The sequence below is a fragment of the Bombyx mandarina genome, chromosome 24 (genome assembly GCF_030267445.1).
Source record: "Bombyx mandarina strain Sakado chromosome 24, ASM3026744v2".
In the NCBI taxonomy this organism is placed as follows: domain Eukaryota; kingdom Metazoa; phylum Arthropoda; class Insecta; order Lepidoptera; family Bombycidae; genus Bombyx; species Bombyx mandarina.
This window is the reverse complement of record NC_143230.1, coordinates 8,726,863-8,745,589: the sequence shown is the minus strand read 5'-3', so window position 1 is coordinate 8,745,589 and position 18,727 is coordinate 8,726,863. Positions and strand designations below refer to the sequence as shown.

At 37.0% G+C, this 18,727-nt stretch overlaps 1 protein-coding gene across 1 annotated transcript; it reads left to right on the top strand.

The window, feature by feature from the left end:
- Positions 1–9,649: 9,649 nt before the first annotated feature.
- LOC114241676 (EP300-interacting inhibitor of differentiation 3) lies at positions 9,650–17,576 on the top strand. Its single transcript, XM_028172588.2, has 7 exons — positions 9,650–9,868; positions 10,438–10,548; positions 11,049–11,167; positions 11,831–12,006; positions 13,872–14,068; positions 15,308–15,417; positions 16,059–17,576. The coding sequence occupies exons 1-7, from the start codon at positions 9,793–9,795 to the stop codon at positions 16,113–16,115; spliced, it is 846 nt and encodes a 281-aa protein (XP_028028389.2). The 5' UTR covers positions 9,650–9,792; the 3' UTR covers positions 16,116–17,576.
- Positions 17,577–18,727: the final 1,151 nt, after the last annotated feature.

Sequence of the window (18,727 nt, the reverse complement as noted above, 5' to 3'; positions counted from 1 at the left end):
TAATAATCTTTTATTTTTATCTATTGGCTTTTTTTTATTATTGCTTAGATGGGTGGACGAGCTCACAGCCCACCTGGTATTAAGTGGTTACTGGAGCTGATAGACATCTACAACGTAAAATGTAATACATTACACTTCCGTAATGTAATATTGAATCTGTAAGTACGTGTAATGGGATTTATATTTGTTTAATTTCAAAATAAAAACGGTTCCAGTGATATTTCAAATTTATAAGCATGAAATTGTTTAAATTTTAATAATGCGCCACCCACCTTGAGATATAAGTTCTAAGGTCTCAGTATAGTTACAATGGCAACCCCACCCTTCGAACCGAAACGCATTACTGCTTCACGGCAGAAATAGGCAGGGTAGTAGTACCTACCCGTGCGGACTCACAAGAGGTCCTACCACCAGTAATTACGCAAATTATAATTTTGCGGGTTTGATGTTTATTACACGATGTTATTCCTTCACTGTGGAAGTCAATCGTGATTATTTGTTTTTTTTTTTCGTACCTAAGCTGGTAGCCTGGAGCGGCTATTCCAGCGTAACCGTAACTAGTAGGTGAGCTCACGGGGCTCAAACCTGACGACGATGCTAACACGAACCCTAGCAAGAGCCGTGCTTCGCAGAATCTACCACCGGATCGGAAACGCGACCCACTGAGAAGATCCGGCGAGAAACTCAGTGGGCTGTGTCTGAGAGTTAATTTACTCGTCGAGCCCTTCGTCGCAAGCGACGGGTTCGACGAGAACGATGACCAGTGCTTGAAGTACCTAGAAGCACCGTTAGTGGATCGGGAGGATCCGAGATGACGTGTTTTGGGCGACGTCGACTGCTTTCCATTCTGTCCGCAGGATCGGGAATGTAGTTACCGGCGGCCACGATGAGAGGGTTCTCGTGTCGTGCCGCTTTAGCGAAGTGGCGCATGGACGCCGACTGCAGATACTTACTGGTGGACTCTAAGTCCAGGTCGTCATGGAGGTCGACATTCCTGACGAACCACGGGGCTCCGACGGCTATCCTGCAAAAACGGGATTGAATAACTCGGAAGGATTTTAAGTGAGTCCGGGTCGCGTGAGCGAACACTACACTTGCATAGGTCATGACGGGGCGCATGCAAGTTTTGTAGAGTGTCACCTTATTTCTAAGGGACATTTTACTTCGCCTGCATATCATCGGGTAGAGACGTCCTAGAATGAAGGCGGCACGATCAGGTACCGTCTTAATATGAGGGCGGAATGTCATCCTTCTGTCGAGGGTGACGCCTAAATATTTGACCTTCGGGGCCCACGATATGGGCTGGTCGAACATCGTGATTGGGCGAATGGCGGGGGCGGAGGTGTTGACGCGCCTAGTCGGGAGGGGGATGCTCAGCGTGGTGTTCGGAGGGCGACCCCTTTTGAAGAGCACCGCTGTGCTTTTCGTGGGGTTGATGTCGATGCGCCACTTCCGGAACCACTGTCCCATGGTGGTAGCTGCGGTCTGAAGTCGTCGATGAAGCAACGCCTTCTTCCTACACGAGTAGTAGATGGCGGTGTCATCGGCGAAGAGCGCCAGATGGGTCTCCGGAGACCGGGGTATTGTGACGTAGTAAGTAAACACTTATATAAACTTTATAAACAGGTAACGTTTAATTATGAGAGAAGTAATAAATCATACTTAGAAGTGATCAGTCGTTTGAATACCTTAGTATACGGCGACCCTGCCTATAAGGTTCGGTTTCAGTTGCGCGACAAGATTTTATTTTATTAATGAGATAAATAATTAATTAATAAAATTATTATATTAAAACATTTTATTTTATTTTATTTTATTTTATTAATTTTATTTTAATAATGAGACATTCTACGATATTCTTTGTGAGCGATATACGCGTCGTAAGGGAGTTGAAAGTAAAAACAGTGTACGAATTTAATAAAAATGGGTTCGTCGCAAAGTAATGAAGAAATGGTGATTGCACAAAACGCCGCAGGGGGTGTGAATTTGGCAGACTTGCAATCCCGTCCTTATAGTATATCATTGATATACAAACTGAATAGTAACGGGGTGAGAGCGGAGCCTTGCGGGACTCCGGCTGTGACGTGACGGGGCCGGGAACGCGTACCCTCGACTCGATATCGGAACGAACATTTGTTAAGTACGTATTTCATTAGAAAAATGGGGACCCGCCTGTGGGATTCGAACACCGGTGCATCGCTACATACGAATGCACCGGACGTCTCATCCTTTAAGCCACGACGACTTGCATGCGTAATTAAAATTATTCGTCCCGACGTTATTAGTATTTTCGGCGTTGAGATTGACGGAAAATACAGAAAAACCTGATCAGGTGTATGAGACGTCAAAAGAAGAAACATGAAATGCCCTTCAGTATGGCTATAGACGTGCTACTGGAGACAGTCCGGGGAGGGGTGTCGTCAGCAGACGGTCGCTCATACAACTGGTGAGGAGTACCTCTGCAGTGTGTTTAGGGATCACGCCGCGCCGACTTCACAATGTGGGATTATTTATTTATTTATTTATTTACTTCTATTCTTCTATCTATTCTAACTTCATATACTAGAAAGTATAAAGGCGGACTTAATGCCATCGACATTCTCTAACAGTCTACCTTAGGGGAGTGCAGAGATGAACCTTGGTAGGTGTAGTGTGAAGGTGATATTACTTAAATATATGTGTATATGTAACATACATGATATTTTTATAGATACAAATACTCGTACTTAAATAAATACATATACCAAAAAATATGCATATACATATCATAAATATATATTATGCATATAAAACATATTATATAAACAAGATGAAAAAAATTGTCAGTCATATTGACTGTCTCTAGAATTGAAAACTTAAAACTTAGAATTTCATTAAAATTTATAACGCGCACATCCCTATTTGTTCTCCTCGTGGGTCTTGGAGGTGCATGCATGCGGGGGAGCGGCAGAAACGCCGCCGGCCGACCACGAACCTTCGAGAAAGGAGTCAGTCCTATAGTCGATATAGCACCATTGAACTATTAGTTACATCGACATCATTCAAAACTATACCTACACCTTAAACTGAGATAGTTCTAATTCGTTATATTTTTTTATTATTAAAATTTAAAAAAATATCATATTTATAACTTAGAATTTCATTATTAAAATTATTATTATTAAAATTTAAAAAAACATTAAACTTATAACTTAAAATTTCATTATTAACATTTTTATTATTAAAATTTAAACAATTTCATGCTTATAAATTTGAAATATCACTGGAACCGTTTTTATTTTGAAATTAAACAAATATAAATCCCATTACACGTACTTACAGATTCAATATTACATTACGGAAGTGTAATGTATTACATTTTAAGATATGAACAATAATTGTCAACTAATTAGAAACAACAACAAAACAATATTTATTTAAGTATTAGTAATTATTATTGTTATTTACGAAATTGCTACTATCCACAGCCTACCAATAGTTAACTAGTCAGGTCATAAGTATTGTCACACACTAAAAAACTTTTCTTTTAGAATGTTGGCCACAAAAAAGTTTGTTGAATTCGAATTTCGAATTGTTCATGAAAATAAAAATGTATACTTTTAGAATTTTACTCATTTTTAAATATGGAGTGGACGCTTAAAGAAGACCGTGTTGCAGTTATTGCGTTGCATCGTTGCGGTTACGCGCCAATTCAAATTTTTAACATACTGAAAAATTTGAATATAACCAAAAGATTCGTTTATCGTACCATCAAACGATACAATGAAGACTCTAGTGTAGATGACAGGTCAAGAAGTGGTCGCCCTCGGTCCGTTAGGACTCCAGCAGTAATAAAAGCTGTGAAGGCGCGAATTCAAAGAAATCCCAAACGTAAGCAGAAACTGTTGGCCCTTCAGATGGGGTTAAGCAGAACCACGGTGAAAAGGGTGTTAAATGAAGACTTAGGGCTTTGGGCATATCGAAGAAAAACAGGACATCGTTTGAATGCTCGTCTAATGGACCTGAGACTGAAGAGATGCCGCGCTTTGTTGAAGCGGTACGCGGGAAAAAAATATCGGGAAATTCTTTTTTCGGATGAAAAATTTTTTACCGTAGAAGAGAGCTACAACAAACAAAATGATAAGGTGTACGCACACAGTAGTGAAGAAGCGAGCAACCGTATTCCGCGTGTCCAACGAGGTCATTTTCCATCCTCGCTCATGGTATGGTTGGGAGTTTCTTATTGGGGCTTAACAGAGGTACATTTTTGTGAGAAAGGTGTAAAAACGAATGCAGTTGTGTATCAAAATACAGTCCTGACGAACCTTGTGGAACCTGTTCCTCATACCATGTTCAATAACAGGCACTGGGTATTCCAACAAGATTCGGCGCCAGCTCATAGAGCGAAGAGCACACAAGACTGGCTAGCGGCGCGTGAAATCGACTTCATCCGGCACGAAGACTGGCCCTCCTCCAGTCCAGATTTGAATCCGTTAGATTACAAGATATGGCAACACTTGGAGGAAAAGGCGTGCTCAAAGCCTCATCCCAATTTGGAGTCACTCAAGACATCCTTGATTAAGGCAGCCGCCGATATTGACATGGACCTCGTTCGTGCTACGATAGACGACTGGCCGCGCAGATTGAAGGCCTGTATTCAAAATCACGGAGGCCATTTTGAATAAACTTTAGTGTCATAAGAATCTATGTTTTGTTAAGTTAATTTTGGTATATGAATGATTACATAATGAATAAACTTGTTTCAATTATTTTACATTAAACATGTGACAGAATTTATGACCTGACTAGGTATAATTAATAATTAGTGGCGTATCCCTTATTTTATTTTATTTTATTCAATTACAATTTATTGATTCAATCAATTTCATACATTTTTCTAGGGGGATTGAATTTCATGCTTCAACAAATACTTCTTAAAGTTTGTTTTGACTAGTGTTACGTTTGTTTGAGACTTTCTTATTAACCTCTTAACCTCTTATTAAATATACCAGAGTTTTTCTATCGGGTTTAAATCCGGACTATTCGCTGGCCTGGCCAAAACGGACGTTCACCAAGAAAACATTTGACGCTATTGGCCATGTGTTTAGAGCCATCGTCATGCTGAAAGATCCAGGTTACAGACAAATGATCGTCCGAGAAGGGAATCATTGTGTGCTCTAATGCCGGCCACTGACATGCGCGCAAATATTCGTACATTGTACGAATGTTTGCCCGCATGTGAAGGGCCGTCAAACATTCATTCGCAAACCTAGCGGCTAGGCGGCTGTGCAAATGGGTTCGCATACTCAATTTGCGAACCCGTTTGCGCTTCCTCCTACACTTGTTTACGAATGTCTCACGAATTTCTCCTCCTTTTTAATTCGTCAATAGAACATTGAAAAGAAAAAGAGTTTTGAATTCTTTCCCAGACATCATTAACAGCCATGCTGTTTTTATGGGATTTCTTTTGATGAAGATACGCTACACAGCAGACGTCACGAACTATGAAAATGGCGATACGTCCGTTACCTTCGCAATCGTCGGCGCAACTGGGCAAGCGAATGTGTGGGAGACTACGCGAAGGTTCGAAGTTCGCGCGCTTTGATGTCTGTTAAAAAACCGACACAGCTTGGAAAACCACGAATGCAGCGAAAACTTTGCATAATCATTCGCAAATGTCGTCCTACACTTGAGTCGACTAGTATCAAAGCCGGCAATGTGACTTTTGGACAATTACTGGTAAATCAGAAAAACGAATTATTGACTTTGTATTCCATTGGCAGTCACAAAACTCTTCTGGACGACATCTTAGATAAATAACAGGTTAAGTATTAACCTTTATTTAATGCAGGTTTTGAACCGTATTCTTTGAAGGAGACAATTATATTCAAATCAATCTGTATTGACATATCAATAACATTTTTTTGTCCAAATGCACATATTGCCACCTTTGATAATAGACGACTCACTTGTGGGTTTGCGTATTCGTGCGCATGTGAGTGACCGATGTAAGATATTTTTGTATTGCCATTGATCCATTGTAACTTCAATCTTCAGAACGGGTCCAACTACACATCCGGAAAAACACCCCCAAACTTTAATGTTACCGCCATGGTGCTTGACTATACTCCTTGTGTGCTTATAATTAAAAGCATTGCTTACAGGACGGCTTTTCATCGGAATTTTTAATACGCTTTTATTAGCTTAAGACCTATGTATGTTAGTATGTAACGGAATCTTTGAACATGATTTTGACCCCCTTCAAAATGTCGAATAAACTCGAAGTTTGGTATACTTATTAAGGAACGATGATAATGCAATATTAAAAATAAAATTAAAAAGATTGAAATTCAAACAAAAAATGAAAAATAAATAACAGTTTAAAAAAACTAACAAAATACGCTTTTATAGAAAATCCAACATGCGTGGTACCAATAGCTATATATATTTTATGAACAGATATGAGTAGAAGGGTTATTTTGATAATATCCTGAAAGTACCCCACGGTTTTTTTTAAAGTAAAATCATTTTTCCTTACACTATTTTTAATTAAAATTTATTAATATTGATTTTCTATTTTTTAGTTGGAATTTTTATAAAAGCGTATTTTTTTAGTTTCTTTAAACTATTATTTATTCATATTATTTATTTTTGTTTCATCTGAGAATAACACTTTTGTCCATTCTCGTACCGTCCAATTAACATAATAATATTTTTAGCGAATAACAATCACTTATCTCTGTGTTGCTTGGTAAAAAGCAGTACCTACCTTTCGAGAGGTTCTTTTCCAAACAATTTAGCTTCCACTAATCTTCGGCGTATTAATCTTGGCGAGATATTTCTCGGGTCATCAGGCGAAAAAGCTTCATTTTTAATCTGGTTGGGCCTTTAATTGGGTCTTTTTTAGCAACGCGAACGATTAGCGTATCTTCTCTGGGAGATGTTTTTCTTGGCCGAGCCTTTCTAAGAACATTTTCAACTGTTCCATGTGTTTAGAAATCATTATAGATTAATTGTATTAAAAACTTTCTTAACAGAACAATTTAAATGCTCAGCTATTCTTCTGTACGTCCACTTATGATCTATATGTAAATTAATAATTATTTGCCTAGTTGACGCGTCACAACTTTTATTTTTGCCCATTTTTATTTGCATTTTAATTTTGAATTGCCGCCAAAATAATAATAAAAAGCCAAGAAAGAAAATAAAATTAAATGTTATTCTCCAATTTCAAAAAGAGAACTATGGACGCTTTTTTAAAATGTTTTTAATTAGGCGTTCAAGCGGCCAGTAACAAAAAATAAACTCCTACATGTGTAAGACTCATTTTGTAATTAAAAGTAAGATAATATGGTTTATATTTTATGCATTTAATGAGTTCTTTATTTGAGTGGCTATATTATTGTATGATTATTAATTAATGAATGTGTATATTTTTTTATGAACATTTGTACCATAGATAATACACATAAACTAGTTATAGATAAGCAGCTCAAGCACTCAACAAAAATGTTTACGGGCGTCGGCCACTAGATGGCTTCGCTTCGATTAGTTTCTCATTGCTCCTGTAGATGGAAGTAACGTATTACCTATCCTAGATTTTATTTTTAATGAAGGATTTTGTAAATTTTCAGAAACCACTAAGTAATTGGCAAAATTTTATCAATTTGTCTATAAGAAATAAAGACTTGTATGATTTTTTTATTTTCTAAGTTTAGTTACACAATAATTAATAATTATCTTTAACAACATAAAGCTTAGGGGGCATCCGCTACAAGATGTCGATAGTGTCGATACAAAAAAGATTTATCTTAAGGTATCGCAGTTTCAGGGCCCTGATTTGTACGTTGAAGTTATACTTTATACATAATTCTAATTTTTCTAATTCTAATTCTATGACTATCACTTTGAGTATTAAGATTCAAACTGACATCTACGTTAGTTTGCAAACGGAAACAATCAACAGTATATCGAGTTATAGCAGTTTGTACTTTAGGTTTTCATTTTCAAGATAAACAAAAGTTAAAGTGGGTTAACTTGCAGAAAATTGATACAAAGAACACATTTTTGCTTCGTAGTAACAGGCAAAGCGATGGTAAATACTTAAAGCTTCAATGTCATAATCACACAATATTGATGGACCTGGACGAATAGTACCTTTTTTTTTTTTTAGAATTTTAGATAACGATCTATTTGATAAACGGTAGGTATCTATATTATTAAAACAAATCGCACCTTTAGAATTTAAGTAGCTTAATTAAAAATGAGTTTTATACTTCGAACGCCTTATAAACATGTATTCTAACGATTTATAAAATTAAACAGTCTGTTTTAGTCCAGAATAGACAAAGTAACCTTTCCGTCGCTTTTAAGTCAAGCGCATACCTTCAAATATTGAAATCTTCTTTCTTCTTCCATTACCTACATTAAATTGGAGTTTAGTAAAAAACAATAATTTTGGATTAAACATTTCAATGATAAATGGGCGAAATGTATATACCTAATTGTAGGAATCCAATAATTGAAACTGTTTCTAAATGATTTATGTGTAAGGAGTTTGGAATGAACATCGATTAAAAAAAAGTTGAAAAAGTGTCTACCTAAGTGTAAACAGCAAACTACCGAACCGAAACCAATATAGCGCTTTAGGTAGAAAATGGAAATTATATGAATATAGTAATTTTAAGCAAAGTAAAGTGAGCTGGGCTAAAAAATTTATATTTTTGCGTGACTTGTGTAGTTAGATAAAAATTGTGCAGTATTTAAAATTTCACTTCAATATTTTTATCACTATTTACGTAGGAAGTGTTTCTTTCCTTAATAATATTATTAATAATAATCCTACTATAATAATTATTCATAATTTATGACGCTGTTTTTGATCGATCCACTTGCTACTACGGCCCTATCTCAATTAGCTTCCGTTCAGCGGACACTTTTTAATACTGGGATGGTGTACTTTACATCTACCCTCCACAAAATGTTATAGCTGAAGATTTTTACAAACTCAATCTTGGCAACAAATAATCACCCAAGAAACCAATTGTTCTCCCGCCAAAAAGTAGATTAATCTTGTCAACTGCGAAAACGAACCATGGAGGCATGGACTCTTTTAAATTAATATATTAATAATTATGCCATGGACTGTATTTGAATTTGAAAGAACTTTTTGGCGGGAACGCGAGGAGTGAAATTGTGTGTTGTTTTATTTTCTCTATTTAGTGTTTCTTCGGGTTTAAATGTGTAATAGCGGTGGTTTATTAACTTTTTAATATCTGTGAAAGTGCACAAATGTGGGAAAATGAAACAAACCCACGTGGACGTAGCTTCTCAGAATCCTCCAAAAAGTCCACTGAAAAATCCTCGGTAAATGACCACCTTTTTACCCATTATTCATTCATTACACCATCCCATGCCATCTCATCTCATTTCATTCCAGTTCATTAATGTCTCAAATTAATAATTTTCATTTATTTCATTTCATTTCACTCTATATTAGCATTTTTCATAAAATTAAGAATATAAAATAAAATATGACATGACCTAAAGGTCCTGGTTACCAGGTCATAAAATCCCTTAAGCAAATGAATTTGAAAGTTGAAGGTTGAAGTTATTCTATTGTTTTAAACAATCACGAATTTAAAAAGTATTAATTGTACATTACATACTACCTTCGCCCAAAGTAATATTATTCTCATTCTGTGCATACGACGTTATTGAATCAGTAACCTAAGCTTATTAACTGCAATTCATATCTACCCCTAAATAATTATAAATAAAGTAGGTACATTTTCTATATTAAAGTTCGTAATAATGAGTACCGCGGAATTAAACTCATCTCAGCGGAAAAGCAAGTACATTAGTATGTACGAAACTGTAACTGCTCTCGGTAAGATACGAATATTTATTTTACAAATAAGCTCGGCAAGTGTACAAATAAGTGTTACATTTAGTGCCGAACTTCTATAGAATTGTGGGCTTTAAAAACTTTTTGGGACCGGGGTATTAAATAAAACTGTAAATAACACACACTAAATATTCATAATCGCTTCCTCAAAATTAGTAATGAAGCAGGGAGATAATTATCTTACAGTAATGTACAGACTGGACAATCCAACCTGTACATTTATATATTTGAAAATCGAAAGCTAAGTGAATACGCCTGCCCTCAGAAATTTGTGGTAATTTATTAATTACGTAATAAATATTTTTAATTTAATATTTCTGTCCTTTGGAATGTTTTATAGCCTTCTTCAGCATACCACGCAAGATTTAACTTCAAATCATCTTTTTTCTGCTACTAATTCTAATTCACAGGGAACCAGACTGATGTCATACCAACATGGCTGATCTGAAATTCTTTTAAAGATTACAATATTTCATAATTAGCATTGCAGTTTTTTTTCAGATTTATAATAATATACCTTAACTTAAAATCTTTTATTTATGTTCAAACAGAAGATCAAAATGCGAGCAATCAAGAATGTCTTGATGTTACACACAAAGTTGTGAAAGAGGCAAAGCAACTGGTCCAGGAAGGAGGTGTTGACCATCGCAGCAAACATCCTGGTATGATATGTTCAATATTTAATTTTCTAAGATGTTTCGAGTGGTACACATGCTTATTTGTGTGTCTTCACATTCCCGATCCTGCAAACAGACTCCCAATTCTGCGGACATGGAAAGCAGTCGACGTCGCCCCAAACACGTCATTTCGGATCGTCCCGATCCACTAATGGTGCTTCTAGGTACCTCAAGCACTGGTCATCGCCCTCATAGAACTCGTCGCTTGCTTTTATCACATTTCATTGATAACTCACTAAGTTTTAAAGGAGATAAAATCAGTTAAATTTGATAAGTTATAAACTGTATATTATTACACTATACCGAGACTAATTATGTTTAACATAAATCATGCGAGACTCGTGTCCTGTGAGATTACAATCAAAATTAACTTACCTAGTACAACTCGAGTAGTGAAAGTAAAAAAGATCACCGATTTTGAAAGATCACCAAAATTCTGCAAGCTGGTCAGTTTCCAGAATAGTTCTGAGTCTGTTATTCTGCAGGTGAGGGATTGCTGGACGCTCGGGTCCTCCACGCATCTTCGAACCTAGCGAAGATGTGTCTCGAGACAGTTGATGTGAACATGCATTTATACGACAAGAACCAATTAGCACAGCACATTGTGAGTTAAATATTAAGTTAAATTTATATGACAGTATTTTCTAGTAATTCAAGATATTGTACATTCTACAGTTTTATAGCATTTATAGTGTTAAAGTAAGTGGAAGGGAACTGTTTCTGAAGTCAAAAAAGGAGTAACAGCCTCACCAACTTTACTGGAATTAAATTCCTTTAAACGGAAATCAAAACTTTTACGCTATCGAAAACGTTAACAAATTCGCTCTAAGCATACTGATTGCTTAATTTGAATTTGACTACATACATATGATAGGGGTGCTGCCTAACTTGCATTAATTATTTAGTGTTTATTACGTATACACACCTTGCAATGTCGCTGAATGTGATATCTTGGACCGCTTAGATCGTAATGAATCTTTCAGTAGCTTATCAAGTGCACACAGCATATATAGGTCATTTGTTGGATTACAAGGCACTGTTTTGTAAAAAAAATCCGGACTATACATGGTCTTAGGCAGTTCTCTATAATCCGACAAATTCGTTAGTTTGACACTGTCCTGCAAAATGTTTGTTGGATTATCGGGGGTCAAGTATAATTGGACCGTCGGTCTACTGAGCAATTACACTCGCTCCGATGGAAGGTATTCCGTTTGTCATATACTCCTAAAAGTCACCATAATTAATTTTTATATTAAATTATTTCCAGAAAAATAAACCTGATTTCTGGGATTTCACGTATCCGTTAGAAGTGCCAGCGGTTTCGTATTTATATGGCGCCGGTACGTTACAAGTCAGCTTACCATCAAGTACACGGTCTAGTCAATCAAGATCCCGGGTTGTAGTTCAACACGCCCAGATGAGGGTTCCAAAAAATGTGGACAAGTGAGTAACTAGACATAGGTTTAGGAGCCAAGAACTATTGGCTCATAAGTGTGGTATGTTCATATGCGAAGGGTTATAGGAAGTCAAGGACTTATATCAATCAGTGATACTCGTAATAATCCATCTTCAGTAACAATTTTAAAATATTTCAATATATATTGATGCCGTAGACGCCGTAGAGAGAAGATGCATGTGACTAGGAGATGTATGGAAATGGTAGTGCAAGGTAGAAGGGGAAGAGTTCGACCGAGGAAGACATGGATGGAGTGTGTCAATGACGATATGAGAGAGAGAAGTGAGTGTTGAGATGACAGCTGATAGAAGAAAATGGCAGAGAAAAATTAGCTGTGCCGAACCCACCTAGTGGGATGAGGTGGAGAAAAAGAACAAGAAGATTTCAATATACAATGTTTGCTGATAACTTTTTTGACTTGGAATTATTTTAACCAGAAAAAAATTATAGTTCACTTATTGAATAATAAAAAATATTCTTTATTAATTTATTACTTGTTATTGTTTTATTATTAAAAGAGAATCAATTTTCAAGTTGAACGAGAAAATTCAGTTTATTTAGTATCTTTAAATTACATTACATCTTCAAAACTATAATTAAAAATGGTCAAAAGGCTTCATTCCGGAGACTCCTATTGCTTGGAAAACTGATCTCTGAAATAGCACTCTTAAGTGAGTGTTGTTCTGGTGGTTATAGGTTTTGATGGTGAACTGAAGACAATGACGATTTCAAAACCACTCTCTGAAATATATATTCTTCTTAAAATGCTTAAGAAATGTCTATCGAAAGCCCTTTTACCTATCTTAAATTTTTTATTTTACTGGATTTTACTTTAAGTGATTACTGGAGCACATCCACAACGTAAATGCGCCACCCATCTTGAGATATAAGTTCTAAGGACTCAGTATAGTTACAACGGCTGCCCCACCCTTCAAACCGAAACGCATTACTGCTTCACGGCAGAAATAGACGGGGTGGTGGTACCTACCCGTGCGGACTCACAAGACGCCCTACCACTAGTAATTACGCAAATTAAAATTTTTGCGGGTATGATTTTTATTACACGATGTTATTCCTTCACCGTGGAAGTCAATCGTGAACATTTGTTGAGTACGTATTTCATTAGAAAAATTGGTACCCGCCTGCGGGATTCGAGCCCCGGTGCATCGCCAGATACAATGTACCGGATGTCTTATCCTTTAGGCCACGACGACCTCAAAATAGCCAAATACCCCTCAATATAATACAATATATATACATAAATACAATAGTACAATATTCAGAGCACGCTGCTTAGCATTATCCAATAGCAGAATAAAAGTTCATTTTTCTTCTACCGACGCCGAAAGTTTGGTTTTCCTCCCGCTGTACCGGGAAGAAAGTGTAACTTTTCCTCCCTGGGTACTGACAAGTGCGCATGCGCGTTCTTGTCTACGTCTACTCTCACGCACCTAAAGCTCTCCGCCATTGTTGTGCACGGGTAATTTGCAATATTGTGTTCAGTGTAAAAGTGAAATAAACAAAAGGCAATAAAATTGAATACTGAAGTATTAAACAAAGATGACATCATCAGACAGTTCTTATTCAATTTGTAGTAGTTTATTTAAAAATTAAAAAACATTTCACATTTTTTTTTTATGAGTAGGTAGCAATTTTACACGCGGGAGGAAATGTCCAACTTTTCTCCCTTGGTGCACAATGTACTATTCTACGTCGAGAGCCCGTAGTAATTACGACAATATTTCGTAACTTATTACCGGGTGGGTACGGTTTCCGTTGTTGAATAAGAGGTAACAAGAGGTCCTACCACCACTAACAAAATGCCAGTAATGCTTACCTATGTCCGTTACAGAGTTCAACAGATCGAGAACGGCCCAGAACTTGTGAGCAGAGTTGATCACTTCATCAAGAAGCAATATAAGCTGAACGGTCGCCGTCCGCTGAGCTATTACAGCGTGGTCCTCGATCCGGATTCGTTCAGCAAGACCGTCGAGAACATATACTACGTGTCGTTTCTTGTGCACGACGGCTTGGTGGCTGTCGAATTAGGTGAGAGAATATCTTTATATCTATATATTAATACGTGAAGCAAAAACTTTGTAGGTACCCCTTTTTACGAAAATTGCACAGACGGAGGAGTACGAAATTTCTCACACTTATAGAGAATATAGAGGAATTTAGAATGATATATATTTTTAATGGTTTTATTAAGAATCACAATAATTTTATCTATCTATCTATCTATCTATCTTCTATCTATATATATATAAAAATAAATTGCTATTCATTAAGTCTCGGTAAAACTCGAGAACGACTGGACCGATTTGGCTAATTTTGGTCTTGAATTATTTGTGTAAGTCCAGAGAAGGTTTAAAAGGTAGATAAATATGAAAGTACTCGGAATTATATAAAAACAAACAATTTTGTTTTGCCTTTGATGTGTCTCCCGTCGGACGGATTCCTTTTGTTTGTGTTAAGTTTCTTTTATACAAAAGTTTAGGTCTTTTATTTATCGATTGAGGCACTACGAAGTCTGCCGGGTCAGCTATTAATCTATACTAATATGTAAATCTACAGTGTTTCTTACGGATGTTCCGCTATAACTACTGAACCATGCATCCGATTGACTTGAAACTTGGTATCCATGTAGAATATTGTAGAAAATACATGTACTTAATGGATAGATATAGGAATTTATATGAGCTTATATTGATGAGAATCTTTGTGGGGGTGAGAAATAATAATGTTAATTGTAAATGCCCAGCAAAGCGGACGGGTACATTTAGTAGTTTTATAAGAACTAGAGGTCCCGCAGTAGTCGAAATTCGACTATAAATAATTGGAATTGTAAGTTTGTACACTATTATGATTGTATTTTATACTTCTATAATCATAAATTTCGCCAAGACTACACTATAAAAAATATTAATAAAGACAAACAATATTCAATCTATTCTGAATTTGACCACAGACGTCAAGATCAAAAGTTTGACAATAAATAGTATGCATGCATGTGTGTGCGACAAATACATGGTATGTAGTGTGCGTAATGTTTTCTTTATTGATTTAATGTATCTTTTATGCATTATTTTTAAAAAATATTAGCATTATGCACTTCTTCTCTATATTCTCTATAAGTGTGGAAAATTTCATACTCCTCCGTCCGCGCAATTTTCGTAAAAAGGGATACAAAGTTTTTGCTTCACGTATTAATATATAGATAAACTACGGAACTACAACGCTAGACGCGTAACAATAGTAGTATTTATAGTATCGATGTCTTCCCAGATGAAACTTACGGTCTCCCGTTCATATCGCCACGCGAAGCGCCCCGGGACAACGACGGCGCTCTTCACGACAACCAGATGATCATGTCAATAGATATGAAAATGTGGAAGGTATGTTAACTTTTATATTACTGCTGGTAGGGCCCGCTGTGAATAGTTCTCGGTGAGCTAACGCCTCGTTCTTGTTATTGCAATAAGCGGTTTACGCAAAGCCGAGATCGGTTACGTCTCCCCGGTCACTAGATGGCGCTGATTAACGATCGACAAACTTATCTATGGCGATCGCTGTGGGTAAGTCGCCCGGTGTGCTCGTGTTTGAACTACTCCCACGATGAAGCAATCAAATCGGTAAAAATTATAACTTTGTGTAAATAAACCTCACAGCAATCATGCTTGGAGGGTTGAGACAACAGTCAGACAAATGAGATTCGAACCTCACCTCTACCGTCTGTAGTAACCGTAGACAAAACTTGTCATATAGCATAGAGCAATTATAAAAATATATACAGTAATCTCCCCTATAACACGGTATATTGGTTCCGCGGTAAAATAGACATCTACAACGTAAATACGCCACCCACCTTAAGATATAAGTTCTAGGGTCTCAAGTACAGTTACAATGACTGCCTCTCCCTTCAAACCGAAACGCATTACTGCTTCACGGCAGAAATAGGCGGGGCGGTGGTACCTACCCGTGCGGACTCACAAGAGGTCCTACCACAAATAACACACAATATTATTTTGTATTTCAGGAATTAATCGAAGTATTTCAGATCAGTAAGCCGCTGATGGTGATCAAGAGGCTGTGAAGATGACGTCTCCGTAGAGTTTGGACGTGGATTGTACAGTAATTCTCTCTATAACACGGTGTATTGTTGCCGCGTTATAGGAAACGCGTTTTATGAGTATTATCGCATAACTCGTTTGCCTGTGTGACCCCATATAACGCGGTATATACAAATATAATATATATACATATATAATACAATATTGCCAATGTTGTTACAGTTCAAAAACTAGGAACGAAAATTCAATAAATTAGGTAATTTTATTTTATTTTATAAGAACACAATTGACACAATGTGTAAAGGTACGCGATATTAAATTATGAACTTGTAGAAAAAACATTATAAATTTCATAGCATACAGAAATATAACTTTGGTATATGGGGGAGCACCCGTGATATGTTATTTTATATCGACGCTCGAAAGGCAAACGTGACTGAGCGACAATAACGGCTTTGTACATAAATGATAGGCAATAACCATATTCGATGCGAAAAAAATATATACCTATTTCTAGGTCTATTAAAATCATTTCGATCCTACAGCTACTAGCTAGATTCTACTACAGCTGGATTCGTTAAAATAGACTTTTTTTCAGGTATTTCAACTTTCAATTAGTTTAGTGTAAAGTTCACGCATTGTCGCTTAGTCACGCTTGCCTTTCAAGCGTCGATATTATTACTAGTAGACCCGGCCACACGTTGCTGTGGCTAAGGTTTTTGTTTCTAAATAACACGCGGCCGGCTATGCTAATATCAAAGATTAACAAAATACTAGCGACCCGCCCTCGCTTCGCTTCGGAAACTGTAATTTATTATTGATTTCTCCACTATTTAATGGATGTAATACATATAAACTTTCCTCTTCAATCAATCTTATCTATTAAAAACCGCATCAAAATCCGTTGCGTAGTTTTAAAGATTTAAGCATACATAGGGATATAGGGACAGAGAAAGCGATTTTGTTTTATACTATGTAGTGAAGTAACAATTGGAGTTCACTGTATTGCGTTTACTACGAAATAAAGTACACTTAAACTTTAGCCTCAGCAACACGTGGTGCTTAAGCCATTCAATTGTAGCTTATGTGAGACTTTGGTACTTTTAACACAGCGCCATCTATGAGATATCACTGGTGGGAGGACCTCTTGTGAGTCCGCACGGGTAGGCACCACCACCCCGCCTATTTCCGCCGTGAAGCAGTAATGCGTTTCGGTTCGAAGGGTGGGGCAGCCGTTGTAACTATACTGAGATCTTAGAACTTATATCTCGAGGTGGGTGGCGCATCTACGTTGTAGATGTCTATGGGTTCCAGTAACCACTTAACACCAGGTGGGCTGTGAGCTCGTCCATCCATCTAAGCAATAAAAAAAAAAAGATGCTAATGTCAGACAGTTTTACAATAGTCTGTAAAAACTGATTTAAGGCGCCATCTGTTTTAGACCTATGAAACTTACAATTAATAACAATAATCAACATAAGAAATCATTTTATTGTTAATTACTAAATATTGCGACAATTCATCGAAATAAAAACCATCCTATCTTTCAAGTTGGATCAAACTGCACACGGTGGGCAAATTTAATTTTAAATCGGTTAAGTAGTTTAGGAGTCCATCGCGGACAAACAACGTGACACGTGATTTATATATATATTAAGATAAGATACTAGCTGATCCGGCAGACTTCGTAGTGCCTCAATCGATAAATAAAAAGACCTTAACTTTTGTATAAAATAAACTTAAAACAAACAAAAGGAATCCGTCCGACAGGGGACACATCAAAGGAAAAACAAAATTGTTATTTTTATATAATTCCGATAATTTTCATATTCATTCACCTTTTAAACCTTCTCTGGACTTCCACAAATAATTCAAGACCAAAATTAGCCGAATCGGTCCAACCGTTTTCGATTTTTAGCGAGACTAACTAACAGCAATTCATTTTTATATACATATATAGATTGCCAATGTTTTTACAGTTCTAAAACTAGGAACACAAATTTAATAAATTAAGTAATTTATTTTTTATTTAATAAGAACACAATTGACACAATGTGCAAAGGTACGCGATATTAAATTATGAACTGTAGAAAACTATTCCGGACGGTCACCGCTCAGGTTTCGGCCACCGCGTGTGATTTTCAGACTTCTTACGTTAAAACGTGGCAGCTCGAGTATTGCCGCAGTGGCTGTCGCGGAACGGGTGCTGGGATTGCTTCGAGGAAATAACGAAGACTCAGTATGGCGTTCACACGGTCCTCGTGGCTTGACCGGGGCAGGGCGGAGGAGCGAGTCTCTTCTTGTTCTTCCGGAGAGGCGTTGACTCGTCGGCTCACTGTCTCGAACTGAATTTTGCAACAACAACAACAAGAGGGGTTGTCGTACCCCCTGACGGGGGCACGGAACGGGCCTCGGGGCAAACTCCACTGCCCGGGCTGAAACTCCCTGCCACATAGGGCGGGGGTGAAGTAATGCAGGGAGGAGAGGTACGCTGTTCGCAGCGCGCACGGCTGCACTACATCGACTAAATATAAATACATAAATATAATAACGATGGTCTTGTTTCTCGGGGGTGGAGTGATGCGATCTCGCGGATGACTCCGGAGATCACCTCGGCCAAGTATTCCCAAAGCGT